Below are 22,429 nucleotides of genomic sequence, written 5' to 3' on the forward strand. Positions count from 1 at the left end.
ATGATAATTATGTGTTTTTCCAAAGTTAAACTTAGGCTAAGTAAATGCAACTTGCTCACACTAGAGCAAGTGCCTAAGGACATCTTGGGCGAATTCCACATGCCTAGTCACCTAGGCCTATGCAGTAGTACCTGCCCGAACTACAAGCATCAACATTCCCTCTTAGTGAGCAAGGTACTTCCAACCCCTAGAATTGACTTTGATCCAAGAACTGCATTTGATGCTTTGGTTGCTCCCTTTTAACTGGAAGCCTTCCCTACCACATGATCTGGAAACATCCTCACAGTTTGGGTCGAGGTTGACCCCAGTTTGGTACCAAACTAACATGAACCAGTATAACTCGGCTAGTTCTATCATAACCCAGGTGGGTCACTACCAACTCCCATGTGCACAGCCACAAACCCACGTTGAGTTGTTTTGGGTGGTTGTCAGTGATTTTTTTTTTGGGAAACTAGAGGTTGTTTCCCTCCAAAATCAGCCCCTCCAAGCCCATAAAATCACCCCCCTCCCTCTCATTTTCCTCACACATCTCATTTGGAGTTTTTGTGATCTTCAATGTGACCTTGGAGAGTGTTTAGTTTTTGCAGGAGTAGTGTAACAGCAGAGAGTTTGGGTTGTATTTGTCATCTTGGAGTTGTCTAGTGGAATTCACATCTTCAGGAGGAGGCTTAGGCAACTAATTTTCATTTCCAAGTAAGGCTTTTCACTTGAAAACATCCATAGTTCATTGTTGTCCATGTATTTCTTTTTTTTTGGCTATTTCAAGTTTCAACTTTTAGTTTTCAAGATTTAAATTTAAGCTTGTTTGTAGGCTAAATCTATCTCATTTTTTTTCCAAATTTATTGTAGATTTTACATTTAACTTAGTTGCATTTTTTTAAATTTGCAAATTTCAAACATTTCATTAGCCACCATGCCCCCAAAAGCCAAGGATACTACATGGGCTCATTATGATATGATTGATGGAAAAATGATCTGCAAATATTGCCAAGAATCTATTGGAGGTGGTATTCACAGATTGAAACTACCCTTGGCTAGGATAAGAGGCCAAGTAAAGCCATATAAAGCACCAAATGAATTGACAAGGCATATTAGGGCAAAATTCCTTGAAAGATTTGAGAAGTTTGAGGAGCATAAGGCTAGAAATAAAGTTATCCAAGAAGAAATTGCAAGGAAGAGGCAACATGTACAAGCCATGAGAGCAGGTGGGTTTGAAGATTTTGAGATTCAAGACTCCTCTTCTATCCCTTCCACCAATGTCCATGACCCCTTCCGTTATGTTCCTCCTACTCTTGGGTCTTATAATCAAGGCCAACAATCTAAAGGTAAAAAGAGGATGAACATGAAGTGTTATTTTTCAACTTCCACCGCCACTATCTTTGCTAATGCCACTTCCTCCCAACCAAGTCTAACTCAACCACTTTGCAAAAACATTGGAAAAAGCAATGCAAAGAAGTTGCTTTTTGTAATATCCCCAAGGGATTAATTGGCCCTATTACCCACCATCTGTGGGTAATATAGATGGTCCTCAGTCGGCAACTAGCAACCCCTTGCAGCCATCAGATAGCTCGATGTGCCACTATCTCTGCCACCTAAGCCAGCCATATGCTCCCTCGCCCATATGTTATGATCGTATGTTTGAAGGTGGGCCTGAAGCAACCCCGAAGGTATAGCTTTTCATTGTGTAGTTGGATATTTTTGTTTACTTATCATGGACACTTTTGGGCATGGATTAATGGGGGGATTCGGCAGCAAAGAGTGGGCTTCGTTTGTACTCTTGTTTCCTCTGTCGAATTTGATGGTTAACCTTGTATCCTAGTCCTGTGGGATCTCCTTTATTGGCTACTAGCTTTAGGGGTGGCATTACGTGGGAAAGCCCAATTTTGCTCATGTGGTCACGCTTCCCAACACCATATACATCACTCTGCTCCACTCATTATAACCCCATTCACCATAGTTCCCATCCAGGTCCACATGTGTCCATTGGGTCCAAAATGAGTTAGTCTCCCCTTCCCCTTGTCCACACTTTGGGTCTGGCCTGGAACGATGCCACAAAGGTTGATGCAGCTAAAAGAAAGGAAAAAGCATAATTTAGCCACTCTCAATAGGAAATGTAACATAAAATGCAAAAAATGGTTGGGACATACAAATTTAGCACATGGGCAAAAGCCAAACATGAGCTCTACCCCTTTCATCAAGGCCATCACCCTGGTTCCTAGGACCCCTTACATCATTTAGCAACCCATGATTGTCCCAACACCTAGTGGGGGATGAACTACCCCACCTTAAGGGGGTATCCATTGTTATATCCTACAAATCATGCTCTCATCCCTTGGAGACCCGAGCAGTTACAAAAGAAAAATCTATAAAAGGCAAAAGGCATATGAAGAAGGGTGGACAATGGTCGGGGTAACTTATGTACCATGATTGCTCCCTCCTACACTCATATACCCAAGTGTGGGCTTCCCTTATCTTAGCTACCCTTGTACTGTGGCATGTGGCTTGGAGCCTTCCCTTGATGCCCCACTCCATTCCATCATTATTTCACATACCACCTGCCATTTAATGAATGTACCATGGACATGTCACCCCCTTAGAGGTTGAAACCACCTAATAGGGTCCTTGGTTAACCTTCATGAACTTGGAGACACTTGTACATTCTGAAGCCCATTATGGAAGGGCATGCCACTATGAAGTGTCCATTTGGTTCCATGATTTGTAAGCTCATTTACTCAATTGCTCTAATGATTGGTTTACTGGAAGGTGAGGAGACGCATTGGACCTTATACAGAATTGTAAGTGGGTCTTCATCTGGGGTATGGTCTCCCTATACAAGGTCCAAGCCCTCCAGAGGGTCATATGGGCACTTCTAGGGTGAGCGTTGAGAGTCATGGGCTTCCACCATAGCAGAGAGCAGATAGCCACTTCAGGGGAGCTTCCATTGATTGCTCATGTTCCATTTATTTGACGATGATGATGCACATGGACCACCTTTCCTAGTCCGCTACATTCTTGTACCACATTTGCCAGTTGATCCAGGGCCCGGTGAGGATGTGTCTCGCCATGGGAGACAATGGCAAGGCTTGCATCATTCCTCCAACGATTACAGATAGGATACATGCTAGTTCGGTTCATTTGGAGACCCATGAGGATGTTATTGTGCCCCCACAGCCACTTGGGGCACCACAGGTCATTTGCTTGGATATCAAGGGGCCACCCCCTTTATCACTATGTTTGGAGCTCATTCATTCATCTTGGCACACATTGGACTCCACTAGGCCTCTTCAATGGCCCTTTGACCTATTTTGTATATCATTTTTCCCTCTTGAGAGGCTTATTGTTGTATTATGGAGCTATCTTGGTGGGCTTGTCACCAAGTTATGTTATTTTTGCACATTATTTTATTAGTTGGGGCATTATTAGGCCTAATTAGGCAAATTGAACCCCTTAGGGAGGATATATATTGATGTGATGATCATTCCATTTGATCATCACTTGGATTTGGATCATTGTTTCTTCTGGGAATTTCGCTAGCCTTGTTGATGGACGAATTGGTTTCTTAATGCATTTCGATGTTTGGAAGAGCTTAATTCTTGTCTTGGAGCTTCAATTTTCTTGCACTTTGATGATTGGAATAATTTCGCTATACTTGTGAGTACTCTTTTTCATGTTTTATTTTGTACTTTGTCTCATGTAATGGTCTATGAAATATTTTCGTTCATGAAGTTGGTGAAGTTGCCCTAATGCTAATGCGAAGTTGTTAATCTTGTCTTTGTGAGGGATTTTTCATATGATTATTGTGAAGTATGGTGAATTATTGTCCTAGGGGTACATGAATGTTCATTATTTGCCTTGATAAGTCATCAATTGCAACAATAAGAAGTGTAAATTCTACTAGTGACCTAGTTGCAGCTTCAAGAGCCATACGAAGTTACTAGAAGACTCCTTGGTTGGGAATAAGCCTCTCTAAACATTGATCTCATTAGACTCCATTCTCCCAATAGGCTAGGCACTGGTCTAGTCCTAGGTGATCATCAAAAGAAAACTCTTCTCACCTCTTCTCCTTTTCCAAGGACTAACCCTAGTAGGCTTCCCAGGGCATCAGATGAAATTGTTTCTAGCTATCAAAAATCCTTGAAAATCAGTCAAGAACTGCGTTGGGGTCTTCTTAAGAGGTCCTCCAAATTTGAGGTTAATCCGACGGTGGAATCTCAAGATATTGCAAGCCCTAGCTCAAAGACTGTTTCTCTTCCTAGGTTTCCTTGGGTTAGTACCTTCATCAGGATCATTGCATTCAAATTTCAAGAGAAACCTAATTCCTTTGATCCTCTTCTCCTCCCTAACTTGGTCAAGTCCATTAGTTTGTTGTTCAACCCCAAACCCTTGACCTTGTTTGGGTCCACTAGGGCTTCTTTGTGGTCCCACAACCTTGTAACTCCAACTTCACAAGGATTGCTTAGAAACCCTATTCTTCTAGGATTCTTTGGTTTAGGGCACCTCTTATCAAGACATACCTCTCAACCCTAGACCCAGGTATCCTCTTAGCCCTTCTTAGAGAGCCATACATCTTGCTTCTAAAGCAAGTAATCTTTTCATCTGAGCCTCTCTTGTGAATAGGCTTTGGAATCACTTTATGTCCTATCATTGATCTATCTTTCCTAGTGATTCTTCTCATATCGGGACTCCTCCCATCAGTGAAATTCCGTAAAGAGCAGGGAGCTTTAGCTGAGGTGACAATGGGCTATTGCTCCATTGTTGCGACTTGACCTAGTTGCTCTATAGGGACCCCTCTTAGCACCCCTAGCTAGTTTGAGCGGTAACAGGCCCAAGGGACGAAGTAGCCTACCGAACCCCGTAGGTTATAGTCCTTAATAAAGGTGAAAACCCCAAAATACCCAACGTTTGGGCAGCAGAGAGCAAGTTTCGAGGAAATTGGGGAAAAAAACCCAAAGTTGGGGCTTCTTGTGAACCCCACTCATATAATTAAGGAGAAAAGCCCCCTCGAGGAAATCTATAATACAAGAGGGTTAGATTCATTTGAGGCATAATCGAATTAGAATCGAATTGTCTCTGTTTTCTTGAGCCTGAGGCTCTATGGATTTTAAGAACCCTTTCCCCTACTAATTTCGGTGGTGAAAGATTCCACCCTAGTTAGTATTTTTTTTAATTATGTTCTGGCAAAAGCAAGGAAATTATCTATCTGGAGAAAACAGATTATGATGTTGAAGTTTGAGGCCAAGACTAAATCAAGGTCATCTGAGGTAATGGAAACTCCCGATAGCAAGACAAAAGTTCTCTAAGGCAAAGGACGAAGTTCTAGGGTATTTGAATCTCTCCTAATGTTGGACCAGTCATTTTGAGGAAAAAAACATAACTAAATTCTTGAAGCAGATCAAACTCTCTAAGGTTGAACCATACGATTTCCTCTTGAGGTAGAGATAGAACAATTTGAGGCAGGTTGAAGTGTCCTCTGAAGCCAAATGCTTTTGGATTGAGGCAAAGTATCTCTCTGAAGAACGAGACCCTGAAGCTGAGCGAAATTACCTTGGGGCAATCCGAGCTTTCGGAGCAGTAAACAGAGGGCAATTTTAGCGGAAGCCAAACCCTTGTTGAGGTTATTCAAGGACCACTTGTGTTCTGCAACATTTTGTGCTCTTGTAACAAAAACTCTAAGGGGTCATCTGAGCTAATGCGAGAAAGTGAATTGGTATTGTAACAAACCCGAGAATCTCCCTGAGGTAATGCGACAGAAAAAATTGGTACATATTGAGGCAAGATTTGAGCGAAGTTTTGGAGGAAGTCGCAGGCAGAAACAGGGATTGGATCACCCATTTTGAAGCTATTCGAATATCCTTTTGTACAAGACTCCAAGAAGATTTGTTTTCCAAATTAGGGATTAGTCTAGAATATCTCATATTCTTGTTAGTTAAGCTTTGTTGAGTTCAAGATAACACTGGAATTATTTGTAATAAAGTGGAATTGTTGAATCTAGACTATTTTGGTATTGTTGGCTTTGTTATATTATATTGAATGTTTATTGTGTTGTTGAAGAGGACAGTATTGCTTTATTGAAGAATACATTATTTGAGTTTTTTTGTACCATTTCTTGAATAAGAAAAAAGGAATTTTTTAAAACCCTAATCCTTAAGGAACCCTAGGGCAAAAAATTTCCTAGGATACTACACTTTTCAATACATTGCTAGATGGTGGTATGATGTAGATATCCCCTTTAATGCTGCCCACTCACCTTATTACCGAGTTATGTGGGAATCTGTTATATTTGTAGGAAAGGGCTTCAAAGGCCCTAGTATGCATGACTTGAGGGGAAACCTTTTGTAAAAAGAGATTTTTTCCATTGAAGAATATTTGACTGAATATAGAGAGTCATGGGCCAAAATATGTTTTTCCAACATGCCACATGGATGGACCAATGGAAAGAACCACACTATCATTAATCTCCTTGTTTCTTGCCCTCAAGGAACCAAGTTTTTGAAATCGGTTGATACATCTGATAGGATAAAGGATGAAAACCTTTTATTTGAGCTTTTGAATGAGATGACAAAGATGGTGGGGGGGAAGAATGTTGTGTAGATCATCACAGATAATGCCTCAAACTATGTTCTTGCTAGAAAGATGCTAGAGTCCAAATATGGGACCATGTTTTGGAGCCCATGTGTTGCACATTCCATAGACCTTATGCATGAGGACATGGGCAAAGTGGAGTGGGTAAAGAAAAATGTAAAGCATCCCAAGTGTATCACAAAATACATCTATACAACCATGAGGAAAAACACTAGGGGCAAGGAGCTTGATAGGCCTGCAATTACAAGATTTGCAACTCACTTCCTCGCATTGCAATCTCTCAATTTTCAAGAATAAAAGCTGCAGAAAATGTTTTCTTTTGATGAATAGAATTAATCTCAGTAAGCTCGTAGACAAGATGGCAAAGACACCAAAAAGAAAGTTTTTGACAACTCTTTTTGGAAAAAAATTGCACAAAGGTTGTGAAAATTGGCGAGCCCTTGTTAAGGTGTTACGGCTAGTGGATGGGGAAAATTTGGGCGTGGGATACATCTATGAGGCTATTGATCAAGCAAAGTAGCAGATACGGGTAGCCTACAAAGATAAAGTAGGTAAATATTGGCCTATTTGGGAGATCATTGACAATAGATGGAACAATCAACTCCATTGTCCAATACATGCAGCTGAGTATTTCTTGAACCCAAAATATCATTATATAGCTCTGCTAGGAGAAATCCAGACTAGAGAGGTCAGAGATGGGTTGTATGATTACTTGGAGTGCATGGTCCCTAACAAATATGACTAGTTACAAATACATAAACTGTCTGTCTTTCACTAAGGCCATAGGAAACTTTGGCAAAAACTTGGCAAAGATGGCAAAAAATGTGGATCAACCAGGTAAGCAATTCCAATTTGTTTATTTTTGAAGTTCAATTGTTTACTATTCAAACTATAAATACTTGCTTTTTTAGATGAATTTAGAATCTAAATTGTTGTATAATTAACTAACTAGTGTCTTTGCTTTGTAGCACAATGGTGGGAGTCATTTGGCAACCAGTGTCCTCAATTGCAAAAATTTGTAGTTAGAGTCCTCAGCCAAACTTGCAATGTTTCTGATGGTGAGTGCAATCGGTTTGTTTTTAAGCAGATACACATGAAGAAGACAAATTGTTTAGAACAAAAGCAATCAAATGATCTCGTCTTCGTGCAATACAACCTTCGACTAAGGCGCAACCAGTTGATAAACAGAAGACCTGATCTAGATTCCATTGTGTTGGATGATATTGATCCATCATCAAAATGGGTGGAGACTCAACCAGCTAAGTTTGATGTTGATTTTGATATTGATGCAATGCAAATAGGGGGGTTGATTCTAATGTAGATCTAGTAGTGCCAATGGAACCAAAACTAGTAGTTGAATCAAGCAAAGCCAAACAACTAATGGAAGGCATTAGTCATGCAACTCAACCAACTCGTGCTTCCATTAAGTCTAGTTTTGATGTTGCTACTACTACTGAGGTTACAAAGGAATCTAAGAAGTCCTCAAACTTTGAGCCAGATGATGTTTATGTAGCTCCTGTTGAAGATCCCATGGCTAACAGTGATGATGAGTTTGATGAGGAGTGATCATGTTGATCACTGATATGTAGACTTGTAATAGGCCAATGGCCCCGTAGCTTGTAGCATTGTTTTTGGACTCTAAATGTCATTTAGAGACTCATTGATTATGTATTTTGTTGTTGATATGTATTGCACTTAGTGCCATTTTGATATATTCGCCCTTACATGGTATATAGATGAGCAAACTTCGTATATTTTGTCTCTAATGGTTTGGAATCATGGTTTTAAACCTTAAAAATAATTTGTTTTCATAAAAATTAACTATTTCATGTATTTTTTAAAAGACCAATTCATTGAGATGTGACTAGTGCAATTTTCCTAGTTCCAATTGAAAAACCGGTTTGATAGGTGGATTGGGTCAATCACCGGTTTTGGTTTTTAAAACTATGGTTGCCCCTTTAGCCTATACAGGTTGCTCTGTCTAACTTCAGTGACATGTCCCTCATCAGAGCTAGATCCCATGGGTCTAATTAGTGCCTTTCCATCCTGGAATGCTACACATAACCCCTTCATCTCCATCATTGAGACTAAGAGCAAACTCCACCTGAGTTTTGGCACCCATAGCATGCCCTTCACTTCTAGCCTGCCTCCTAGCTGAAGTTGGAAAATCATTGTTCCAACCCCTTTCACTGGACGTTTGGAATCAACTCCAAACTCTACATGCAGTTTTGAGTCCCACTTGATCAAGTTGTCCAACAACTCGCGTGCCACTGTCGTATGACATGTGGCTTCATTGTCTAGTAGCCACACACCCACTGGTAATGTGCCTGAGAAAAGGTAGGAAACAATTTTGAACTCTATTTCAAACTTCATGGAAAACTCATCCTGAGCTTTTACTAATGAAGCGACAATTGACAACCCTTTCCACCCTTCTTCCTCTCTGGACACTATGAAGCATAATGTCTCGTCTTATGACAAGCAAACCACTTGACCTTAGTCAAGTTCTTTTTCTTAGATTGTGGGGTTGACTCCTCATCCCTATTGCTCGAACCTTTGCTCCTCGTTGACCAACTAGCAAGAACAAGATTCCCATCATGCCCACTCTTTGTTGTCCTCTAGACAATGGTTTCTCCCATGTCTCCTTTTGAGTGAAGTCATCCTACAATCTGTTCCAATCTATTATCTTTTCTCATGATAGAACACCTGTCACAAAGGTAACCCAAGGTTTTGAGAACTCGCTCAGGGTTGTTGTTAAATTGGCAACTAGGGCCAAACTCCATGTGGGTCAGCTTATTTATGGCAGCTGATATTTTTATTGGATCCCTCTCGTCGAGAGGTGTAGGATTGATCCAAAGATCATCCGATTCCGATAAGTATTTATGGAGATATGAATTTATTTTGTTTATGTAATTATAGTCAAGCCGACCAGCTCTTATGTAGGCTCTAGAAGCCCAACCGACGTGTCTATTCAACCTCTACATTTTTAGTATAAATAAGAGAGGATTTGATGTCATTTATAGCACATTCTCCATGTGAACTCCTCCTCTCCACGTCTTGGGTTTTTGGAGAAGGAGAAGACACAAAAGAGAATACGTTGGATGCCCTAGCTGCAGTAGAAAGAGCCGCAGTCAATAAAGGTTGTAATGTTCTCAGATGCATAAATATTAATACGCAGGTCAGAGGATCTATCTGTCACCTAGCCGCAGTCTCAAAGGAACAAAGAACAGCCGCAATAAACCGCAGTCTCAAAGGAACAAAGAACAGTGGCAGTAAACCGCAGTCAACAGGAGTTAAGAAGTCATAGATCAGTGGATCCAAGGTAACCGCAGTAAGCCGTAGAAGCCGCAGTCATGTAAGGTAACTGCAGTGAGCCGCAGTAGCTGCAGTCACATAACATAACCACAGTGAGCCGCAGTAGCCGCAGTCATGCATCAAAGGTCTGTCTGCACATCAGATGGTTTAAGGACAGAAAGCTCGGATGGCTTGAAAGAGCTAGAAAGTGACTTCGCATCTCAGGAAGCAAACATACTTGAAGTGGCATAAAACAGTAAGACAAACTTGGCATATTGGTGAGACGCAGCATCAATGGTGACAGTGATAATGAGTCTCATATTCATGACAGAGGCAGTAACCATCACAGTCTCGGCCTAGATGAAAGGTAAGATCACAATCTCATTAGATCTACTTCATAAGCAATCTATGTGATGTAAAGAACTTAGAACCCTTGATGTTCTCCCTGTCTCGGATTAATGGAGATCACTATGATCCTTAAGGTACAACCTCAGTCTCAGCATAAATATCTTACACAATCATGTTGAAAAGGATTGTTGGAAATTACTGGAAGTCTGGGCACCATGAGAAGCAGTTACGAAGGTTTCAAGCAATGTCAAGAGCTGCTATAGTAATGACAGTGATAGTTATAGCATAATGGAAGAAGCTATGCCAAGAATGATCAGTGACAAAGTCATGATCTAGTTCTTGTAAGATCATGATCTCCTTGAAGATGCAGAGATCACCTCTGTGGTAATTTCAAGGGACAGTCATGGTACAATAATGATGTTATCAATGATGGTAGCTGTACTGAAAACATCAGTGATGCAGCAGTAAGACAGTGATGATGGATGTTGTAGGATGAGGACAGCATAACATACATTAAATGCAGATCAGCAATATTAGGTGCAAATCTGGGACAAAGAGTAGCTCAATGATAGGAGCAACCCAATGACAGTTGAGCGAGTCACCTTAGAGAATCAGTTGAAGCAATATGTCTTCAACTGATCTCATGCGGATATCAAAAGTCAAAGTGTTGACTTCTATTGTAAATGTACTCTCTCTCTCTTTCTCTGCTGAACTTTGAAGATAAAAGAAGATTTGATCAAAGGGTTTCCCCACACATTGTGGGGTTTGTCCCTGGCTTGCGCCATATCTTGTGTCCTCTTGTCTTGGCTTGTCTTCTGCGTTTTATATTTATGTTCTATCTGCAGTTTATCGTGATGATGATGTGATTGCTAACTGTGAAAATTTAAATAAATTGCTCTAGCATAGAACATACCAAAAATTAACAGTTGTCCTTACAAGTTCATCCTCTCTTACACAACTCCCCCAACAACTCCAAGCTCATCTCGAACTTGTCGAATCCTAGTTAGGTATGATGCCACTATGTCTGATTCAATCATCTTGGGGTTTCTAAGCTTCTCCCTAAACACCATTTTCCGATTTTGAATATCACTCTGATATAGGTTCATTGGAGCGGTCCACATCTCATGGAAACTATTCTTCATTGATATGTGAGGGATCATGAGATGAACAATGGTCATTCTCACACACAAAACTAGAATATGAAAAAAAAAAACAAAACAAAACAAAAAACAAATATATATATATATATATATGATGTTACAAATGAGGGTCCTACTTATATACTAGACCAGGTGCCCCTTCACGAATAGTCATGTCCTTAAAGACATGCCTCTTCAGTATACTAATCATTATAACCATTAATTATTAATTATTTATATTCATAACATTGTCTTCCCCTTTAGAAAAGCCTTGTCCTCAAAGCTTATTGATGACAATGCTTTATCTTTTTCTGTCTCGTAATGCCTTCTTGTCTTTCTCAATTCTCGGAACTGCCATTTTCGACAATACAAGACGATATGAACTTCTGAGTGTGGTACAAAATTGTCGTATTGTGAAATGATCTAACCATCCCAGATTAATCTTCTGTGGAATCTTACGATTATTGGAAATTTCGGATGAATTGTTACCATAAGTCTGAGTTATGGTGACATCAATATTCTTTGGAATATAAGTCACTTGTTTCTAGTCTAATTGATATGGATTTGCAGACTGGTTGACATGTCTGCTTTTATGATTTGGGTGTCGATAAGGAGTTTTTACAATTTGATTTCCCCTTACTCTGTTTGTGGCAGTTTCTTGATTTATTTGACGTATCTGATTACTTTCACATATAGATGGTGCGTGATTAATAGGCTTTCATATGTGTGCATACAGAACGCAATAAAAGACAAACATAAATGGATAGAATAATAGATTTCAGTGTTCACATATATTAATGATGGTGCAGGAAATACAACTAAAAGAGCCTGAGGTAGGCTACCCAGAGTTCGTTATGGTGGTTTAACCATCTAAACCCTAACCATAACATTATAATATTATATTGGTCACATGTGTCTAAAGAAGATACCATTTTACACTCAAAATATATGTCCATGTTATGCTCTAACTTTGAGCACTGCTAGACATTACTTATAGTATCTTTGATAACAGCAAATTTGTAAATTTTGTGAAAGCATATATTTTTGATCATCAGCAACTTTATGATAGATCATAATGCCCACGGGGCTTTGAATTGACGGTGAATGGGTGCACTGTTAAAGCACTCCTTGCGATAGGTCACTGGTTCAAATCCCCATGGGTGCTTATCTACCAAAAAAAAAAAAGATAGATCATAAAAACTCTACTATAAGAAAAGCACGTGGATATTTGAAGCTATCCTCCAATAATAAGATTAGATCTGGGCTTAAAGCTACCTAATTGGCCATTTTGTAGTGCAACTCTAGGGAAAGTTGTTGTTCTTCCCCACATGCAAATCTATATTCTGTTAATATAAGTGTTTTTTATTTATAAACAAAAAAAAAATTAAAAACAAATCAATTCAGCAAAATTCAGACATTCGCAACTTGTTTCATACTAAATGAGGTAGTTAAAAACAGCTCAGCTTCAAAGGATAAAAAAAATAAAGCATAATTCCTTCATTAAAAGTGTTCCAGATAATTATTTCAGTTTGCACAGGAGCATCAGTTAGTGGAAATACGCAGTGCCTGAGTATGGATTTTAATTGTCTAGCAGTCGAGGGAGAGCCTAAGTTCATGACCATGATGTTTGAACCATGATCTGTCTAGGGAAATTCAGGATCAAGACTTATTACATGGATTACAGAAATATTGAAATACCTGGAAAAGTTTAGATTCATTCATGTGAGAAGAACCACAAATCAAATGGTAGACAGGCTGGAAAATAGGATGGTTAGCATGTACATTGTATCATGATGTACGTGGATGAAAATATAACCGGTTACTGAACTAGAAGAAACCCAAAACATAAAAAGTTTGACTAGATTTCATGACCCAGAGCAGATTCCCCATGGAAAATGAAAGCAAGAGCACTTCATAGGTTTCAATCCCATGGGGTGACCAAACATTGAAAGGGACCTTAAAAGAACTTTTTATTACAAGGTAGCAAGGCCATTAGGATGGTAGAACCTGAAAAACATGGCTAATTATAATGCCATTTATGGAAATCCAAAATCGAAGTTAATAAAAGATATGATGAGCCAGTCCATGCTCCTTATTGCAGTTAGAGCCATGGTACATCGGGCCCTAATAAGACTCAAGCTCGTTGCAGCCTCAGCCTCCCTGAACCACCTAGAGCTGATAATATGTACTGGCAGGCCAATTCTTACCCACTCTTCCTTTCTGTTGTTTAATTCTTTTCCAAGGCGGCTTTTCTGTGAAAGATTGGAGATAAGAAAGTTGGGCATTCCTCAACAAAAAGGCCCTAGGCATCCTAGGAATGCACTAGCAGGACCAACAAAAGTGATTCCTTTGTAGGCTCCCACCCCAAATACCTTCAACACCAGGGAATGGCAGAAAAACTAAGATGGAGGCAGGCATCGCCCACAAAGGGTGACCTCATACAGTAAAAGTGGCACGTAGAGCAGAGTGTCCAATGCTGCAATCACTGAGGCATCGGTAAGGTCCAAGAGAATGCAGAAGGATCCTAGAAGGATATGTTCCAGTGCTTGGAGAGCATTGAACGCAAGATAAGAGAAAGCCTGGAATTCGTGCTGCCCCAGATGTGAGAATTCAATAACAGTCAAGAGCGAGTGGCATGTAATGTTTTCGACATTATGCGAGTTTCAAAGAAAAACTTTAAGAGATCTGTCTATACTGGTGGAGGCAATGTCTAAACGTAGGCCTCCTATATTCATCATGTAAGAACTGGCCAAAGAGCGGCAACCTCCAGCTAAATGCCATGACAGCCAGTGTCGCTTGCCCAAGAACTAGAACCAGTCTTGTTACTAAAGTATTGGTAGTTCCCGTTGTTCAAATAGAGATATCTGATGTCTATGTATTTTGGTTTGCATGCAATGTAATCTTTGTCTTGATTCTTGAATAGTACAGTAGTGACAGTTGGCACTATAATGTTACTATTGTAGTTATCAGTAGAAGTATTATATGTGCGGCAGTATCGGTAAGCATGATGAATGTCAATTTTATAGATACTAAAAGTAGCCAATAAGTCAGGGATCTAGAAGCTACAGATGGTGGAATACGCATTGAATCGAAGCCACCGAATTTGGAAATGTCATGTATATAAAATCCTTTTATTTCTAGAAAGAGATAATAAAAATATAAGTTTGCGCGCAGAAACCCTAGCTACGCTCTAATGCTATGGGAACTAAGCTAATATAATATCCGCCCCGATCTGAGGCCGCAGGTTCAATTCAATGCATATATGAATCGAATCGTTGCAAAAACTTACCCAGGAGTTGAAAAATGGCGAAGGGCACGACGCCTATTGCTGGCTGTAGGAGAGAGGAAACAGTTGCGACAATATGCGATTTGAGCATCTTCGGCCATGGGAATGTCAACAGCAGAGAAACCAGCGCCTCCGCCAGCACCACATACCCCAAAAAGACCCACTGCAACGCCATTCTGTTCTTACCCCTCTTCCTTCCTTCAACTGAGCCGATGCTTATTCCAATTCAATTGATTTTTTTGTGAACACGAGAGGTCGGGCTATCAACCCAGACTACCTAACCTTTCAAAGACTTCCTTCTTGCTGTGCTCGAATGACAGTCCTCATAATCAGACACAATGCGTTTCTTTGCCCGTCTGGCAAGAAATCGTTTACTTTATGTTGGTTTGATTTCTTACTTTTTCAAAAGGTTGTTTTAAGAATAATTTGGTTTATTGTGAGGAATGGGAATCAATTTAACGGGGTAAAACTACAGTGTAGTGTTACTATTTTATATTTTTTTTGGGTATATTTTTCAGTTTAGTTTATTTTGTCTTGAAATTTGATAAGGATTTCTTAGAATAGTAAGTTTGAGCTTTTTAATTAATACAATCTAAGTGTTTTCTGGTGTTTTAGGGTCTTGAATCTATTCATGCATTCAAAAATATATGTTAAATAATTAAATTGAGGCTTCTGTTTTTAAATAACTAAAACTCACAATCTCACAAAAAAAACAAAAAAAAACATTGAATATGCAAGGATACATAAGGCTCTATGCTTCTAAAAGTTTGAAATGACAACTTTGTTATATTGTCTAGATAATCTTCGGCAAAATCACATAATCAATCTTTTGTCGACGCGTTTCGAACCAACCAGTGTGGTTCATCGTCAATGTCATATTTCTATGTGAGTACAAGTTGTATATTTTAAATATGAATAATAAGCTAAATACTTGTTGTTTGGTTTTCTTTAATTTACAAGTTGCTCCAATCAAAGTGATTATTAACTTTTCGCTCCTGTTAAGATTACAACCATCAAGAATCTCTTCTTATGCATATAAAGATCATAGGGTATAAATATATGGTTCAATACCAAGAGAAGAGCAACTCACACAAACAATAAAGAGGAGAAGAGGAGGTAGTGGTCACTTCAATCCAAGCGTAAAAAGCCCAACCTAGAGGGCAAATTGGTCAGAGATCCTAATGGACCAACGAGATGGTGTTGAGGAGGCAATAGGGATGAATTTGGCAGAGGTTAAAGAGGAGAACAAGAGGAGAGCTTAAAAAAGTATCCACTAAAAGAGGAGAGAGGTTTATGAGAGATTTTTCGGCGTAAATCACATGATATCTCCTTTTGTCGACGTGTTTCGAACCAAAAGCGTTGACAAAAGGAAATATCATGTGATTTACGCTGAAAAACCTCTCATAAACTTGATATGGATCATAGAAGCCTCAATTCAACAAGAGGAGAGACGTATTAAAATCCCTAACCCTTAAACTTGAATCATAAAAACAAGATATCCATAAATGCTCAATTCTTATGGGAGGAAACTGCTCGTGTTCACTTGCCCCTTCCCAAAGGGGCAACCTCCTAATGATCTAAAGTCTAATGTAATATATTCCAATACATCTCCATAAGGAGTACTCCATCCTTATTTATAAGAACTAGAGAATTGTAGTCATAACCATCTCCTAACTACTTAGTTAATAAGACTACATTACATTTATTCAATACTAGTTAACTAATGAGCCTTACTTAATAATAACAAGCATGGTGGACCTAATCCACTTTACATTGAATAGTCAACATAATTACACTATTAATACTCTAATGGAACTTGAACCCACATTACACGTTTAGGGAGGATCCTAACACAAGGGGAATAATAAGAATAAGAGTGTTTTGCAAAGTCAAAAAGAAAAAGAGATGACATCTATAGAGTACAAAAGGTGTGAACTCCTTCATACACAAGGGTTATAAGAATAAAAGTCACCCCTTCCCCACACGAAAATATTAACAATGAGGGAGATATGAGAGGATGGAGAGGGTTTATGAAGGTGTCTTCTGCGTTGATCCCAGCGTAGCGCCCTTGGCATCAATGGAGAACACAGAACGTGAGATCGATGCCTCCATAGAAGATCTGAAGATGCCTTTGTAGACTCGACCAAACAGTTTCCCTTTCAATTTCGCCACAAACCAGAGCACGAGCTCTGAGCGGTTGAATGGCCCCTCCTTTGGCCCGAGATGATCACTCCCTTCCTGGATCAAAGTCTTCTCTATAAATCCAGCTAAGACCTATCAAATTCGGCCGCCCAGAGGGTAGATTGGCCCACGCACCGGCCAAACCCGGCAGCCTATTCACGATTTGGCTTTGCCCTCTACCAAAACGTTGGCTCAAAGGTATATCGCAAAGGGGGGGTCTCTGGGAAGGTTTGGGTAGCGCAGGCTGATGCCCAGAAAAACCCTCATTCATATGCCCTCCACACCATATGAGATTTCGATGATCACATTGCAATTGAGACAAGGGCCTACAAAGATTGGTTTACTCTGGAAAAACCACATTCTAAGATATTCGAGGAACTTTGAAACCGATCTACCTCATCCTATCACAAACCTCGGTTCCATAGTGGCAGATCGTCACCTGTATTAGACCAATCTGGATTTTTACTGGGGATAAGTGATCACTTCCCAGATCTGGTGCTCAAATTAATAGATTGGTCTTCATCGCGGCCAACTCTCTCAGATCCAGAGCCTTACGTCGCAAATCGACCCCCATTATGGATAGATTTGCACTGCTCTTTCCGATTCCGAGTGGTTCCACAAAGTGCTAACGGGAAGGAAATTGTTAGGACCTGCAGTTCCACCCGAGGTGCGACCGCGTTCGGCAGCGAACGAACGGTTGGAGTAATGGATGTGCGAACTCACGACTTCATGTGCGACGGTGATATGTTATAATGCACACAAGGAAGAGAGTGAGGAGGTGTTTATATGGTGTGGGGAGCGGTTGTCTCAACCCACGGGCCGACCTACAAACATGGGCAAGCTGACATGTATCATGGGCGAGTTTGCGATGGAGTAGGGGCGTTGGACGAGTCAGCTTGGGCAGCTCGACTTGCCCTACCATTGGTATAAGTTAGCATTGCGTTGGATTCATTTGGCAACATCTTCGCTCATCCAACAAAGGAGAAGTGTGTGGAATAAGAGGTAGCCACAGCAAAGGGAAGTCGCAGCACGATGATGTGCCCAACCTTGGGCGAGGCGACATGAGGAAACGCATTATCTTGGTTTGGGTGAGGACGCGAGTAGAGGAGCGCCCGCCGGTCGAAGAGTAGGGCGTGCGCGGGTGTGGCGCTCGGTTATGCGAAGGAGCGCCCGACGGTGAAACGAAGGCGTGGGCGCCCGATTTGTGCGACAACTTGGCACGAGTTCTTGGGTGACTCGGGTGAGCGCCCACCCGTCATGCAAGTGTGCACGGTGTGACTTTTGGTGAAGTGTTGAGGTTGTGAACGGAGGTGTGGCTCATGCGGAGGTGCCCGTGTGTGGCGACTTGGTTACGACGAGGCGCGCCCAAGTTGGGCAAACAACACAATCATGCAACAAGGTGAACGAAAGGTTGGTGAGTCGTGCGGCGACCATGCGAAGGTATCGACGAGCTGGGAAACCGAGTTTGCCGAAGTTGAAAATTGGCTAAGTGTAAATTTGGGGTTTCCCAAGATTTAACTTGTAAAGCTTTGTAACATTGAAGATTATATAATATATTGACTCATATTGCAGGGAGTTTCCCCTCCCTTTATACTGTTGTGCATTTCTCTTGTATAATGTTGTTTATGTGAATGTTATGGGCTTTCACTTGTATAAAGGAACACATTAATAATACTTGGTTGCGAAACACAAACTAAGTAGGATAAGTGGAATGTTAGGCGTAGTCTACAATTGTAAGTATTGGTGAAAAGAAAACGATTGGTAGTGTCGCACCTCGCTATAAGCGGTTGAAAGACTACCGTAGGTGTAGGGGCGTGACAGTTGGTATTAGGGCTCATGTTTGGGTTGATGATGAAGTGTTGATCCCACTACACTATCATGACAGGTGGTATCAGAGCTGGTCCAAGTTTTGCAGGAAACTTGGTGAACTGAATCAAGGAGCTGATTCTACAAAGACTGAAGACTTGAAAGGAAGTTCAAGTTTTGCAGGTGACAGGTGGAATATCAGGGTGATTCAGGTGAAGAGTGAAACAGGTTTAGCAGAGGTGAAGCTTAGTGCTTAGGCCGAGCTAAACGACAATGCATGGCAAGTTTGGAAGAATGTGAAGGGAAGCTCTTGCTTACCTTATACAGGTTGAAGCGGATGAAAGAAGAGAACCCCCCCGGATTCGAGAGAAGCTTGAAGTCTTAGAAAAGAATGTTGAAGACGAACTTCTTCAACTTGGTTGGACGATGGAGCAGGATGAAGTTGCAGATTGTGCTGACAAGGAAGAGGAAGCCGTGATGATTGAGGATGTTGCAGACATAACAACGATGAAGGATAAACTTGAGATTGATCAAGTTGGACCAGGATCGTGCAGTTTGCGGACATAGATGGATGAGGATACTCATATGGAGGAGCCTCATGAGGATGATGTAAGTATTATTGATACTTGTGTTTCATTTGAGCTTTTGGGAGATGAACCATATGCAGGGAAGAGCAAAATCAGTTTGGTGATGCTAGGAAGGATCTTACCATGGATGACTATGATGAGACCTTGTATGGAGAAGCAAGGATTGTTGACTGTTGTAGGACTTGTTTGAGTTGTTTGTGACCTTATGGTAGAAGGTGCAAAGGCCCGTGACAAGGGAGGGACATGATAATCGTTGCAGATGATTGGGTCATGCTTTAGCCACATGGAGAATTGGCTAAGTTCCCGGCATGACTCATGGACAAATTGGAGGGCACACACTTGGATATGATGATACTTGGGTGGACTTCTCATGGCCGAGACCAAGAGATAGTCTTAGTGGAACCTTTAGTGGGGGAGCTATGATGGAAGGGACTCGTGAGGATGATGATATGGTTGGGTGACCGAGTTCACTAGACTGAAGATTACAGACTTGGATGAGGATGACTAATTGTTGTGATGGGTCTAATTGGTTAGACTACATGGGCAGCTTAGTCATGGACATCAGGTTGGAGACATGGAACATGGCAGTCTTATGCAGGGACATTATGCAGGAGCACTTGTAGAGGTGTCACTTATGGGCATCCAATGAGGAGTGCCAAGGCAAGGATGTTGTGCAGGTGGATTTGCTGGTGTGACATGGAGACTTATTATTTATGAGCCGATGGAGAGGTTGTGCACTTATGTACAACAAGGCCATGGACTTGGATGGAGTTGTGAGCAGGCTATGGAGCATTCCTACTACATGGAGAGCTGAGGCATCTTGCAGAGACCTTTGGGCCGAGACTTGTATGCTTGCTGAGATGTTGGTTGGAGATGACTCATGGAGCTCATGATGACATGAGGTTGTGACTTTTAGGGACTTCATATATGGTGGACTTGGAGGATCTGATACATTAAGGAGCTGAGGTCAGAGACTTTGATGCAGAATGGGATGCATACTTCCGAGTACATGTATGGGTGTGGCTTAGAAGAGTGACTTGATGTGGGGGATCGATATGAGACACTTTGGAGTGATGGAGTTACAACGATGACGATGCCTTGGTGGCAACATTTGGGCATGGGTTGAGCCCAGACTCAAACACTTTTGACACATGGGAGCTGATTGATCTGTGATCATGAGCAACACATGGATAGATGAGATGAGTGTATACTTGTTTCTATGGAAGACTTGAGAGATGGCACATTGCAGATATGATGGAGGTTGCTTCATGGACTTGGATGTGGCACATCGAGAGTCGGGTTCGATGAGATGTATCTCTTCACTTTGAAGAGATGGATGTTTTGCAGATGGATGATGATGTTGGGATAGATGCGACTGATTTCATGCAGCACATTGACACCAAACATCATGGACAGCGTGTTGCAGATGAGGTGAGGACTACTTCATGGACCTGAGCATGGCTTACTTATATGGAGATGGATTCTTGATCGAGTTGAGGATGTGACGGGATGTTCTGAGAAACAACTGGTCGTGGCATGAGGATGTGCATTCTCATGGTTTGATTGTGACAGTTGGATTAGCTATCCAACTAGTTCAGACATGGGGGCCGGCATGTACAGAGATGTGTTAGCATTATGTTGGAGTATCATGGCAGTAGTTCACACGAGGACAACACATGATGAGGTCGACACGAGATGTTGCAGGAAGCATGTAGCTTGAGATGGAAGGGCCAACCTTCCACGATGGAGAGCAGCATGTGGAGATTACGACGAGATGGTCGATGGTCATGGATTGAGATGATTTCCGATGTATGACATACCGATGGGGTGTATACCTTGGTATGGTGATCTTGGTGACAAGACGAGACTTGATGGAGACAATGGTTCTACATATGATGCTGAGATGTTTGCAGTATGTGGAGGGGTTGACATCATGGATAAAACAGTTGTTGATGATCTTGGTGGATGGCTACCAGGATGGTATGTTGTCGAGGACGACAACGACTTCAGGTGGAGGAGGATGTTAGGACCTGCGGTTCCACCCGAGGTGCGACCGCGTTCGGCAGCGAACGAACAGTTGGAGTAATGGATGTGCGAGCTCACGACTTCATGTGCGACGGTGATATGTTATAATGCGCACAAGGAAGAGAGCGAGGAGGTGTTTATATGGCGTGGGGAGCGGTTGGCTCAACCCACGGGCCGACCTACAAACATGGGCAAGCCGACATGTATCATGGGCGAGTTTGCGATGGAGTAGGGGCGTTGGACGAGTCGGCTTGGGCAGCTCGACTCGCCCTACCATTGGTATAAGTTAGCATTGCGTTGGAGTCATTTGGCATCACATCTTCGCTCATCCAACAAAGGAGAAGTGCGTGGAATAAGAGGTAGCTGCAGCAAAGGGAAGTCGCAGCATGGTGATGCGCCCAACCTTGGGCAAGGCGACAGAAGGAAACGCATTGTCTTGGTTTGGGTGAGTACGCGGGTAGAGGAGCGCCCGCCAATCAAAGAGTAGGGCGTGCACGGGTGTGGCGCTCGGTTGTGCGAAGGAGCGCCCGACGGTGAAACGAAGGCGTGGGCGCCCGATTTGTGCAACAACTTGGTGCAGGTTCTTGGGTCCATCATGCAAGTGTGCACGGTGTGACTTTTGGTGAAGTGTTGATGTTGTGAACGGAGGTGTGACTCGTGGGGAGGCGCCGATGTGTGGAGACTTGGTTACGACGAGGCGCGCCCAAGTTGGGCAAACAACACGATTGTGCGACAAGGTGAACGAAGGGTTGGTGAGTCGTGCGGCGACCATGCGGAGGTACCGACGAGCTAGGCAACCGAGTTTGCCGAAGTTGAAAATTAGCTAAGTATAAATTTGGGGTTTCCCAAGATTTAACTTGTAAAGCTTTGTAACATTGAAGATTGTATAATATATTGATCCGGGCAGACTCATATTGCAGGGAGTTGCCCCTCCCTTTATATTGTTGTGCATTTCTCTTGTATAATGTTGTTTATGTGAATGTTATGGGCTTTCACTTGTATAAAGGAACACATTAATAATACTTGGTTGCGAAAAACAAACTAAGTAGGATAAGTGGAATGTTAGGTGTAGTCTACAATCATAAGTATTGGTGAAAAGAAAACGATTGGTAGTGCCGCACCTCGCTATAAGCGGTTGAAAGACTACTGCAAGTGTAGGGGCGTGACATAAATGGTGGGGATTG

General features: G+C 41.6%; 1 protein-coding gene across 1 annotated transcript in view; it reads right to left on the bottom strand.

The window, feature by feature from the left end:
• Positions 1-15,044, bottom strand: part of LOC149223001 (uncharacterized) — a 69,862-nt gene extending 54,818 nt beyond the window's left edge. Inside the window, exon 1 of the mRNA XM_089383215.1 lies at positions 14,650-15,044. Within this exon, the coding sequence (XP_089239341.1) occupies positions 14,650-14,821 (172 nt within the window). The 5' untranslated portion in view covers positions 14,822-15,044. The remainder of the gene's footprint in view (positions 1-14,649) is intronic.
• Positions 15,045-22,429: the final 7,385 nt, after the last annotated feature.

Source organism: Pinus tabuliformis, chromosome Q, assembly GCF_031772625.1.
Source record: "Pinus tabuliformis cultivar Carrire ecotype Pingquan chromosome Q, CPIR1, whole genome shotgun sequence".
Classification (NCBI taxonomy): Eukaryota; Viridiplantae; Streptophyta; class Pinopsida; order Pinales; family Pinaceae; genus Pinus; species Pinus tabuliformis.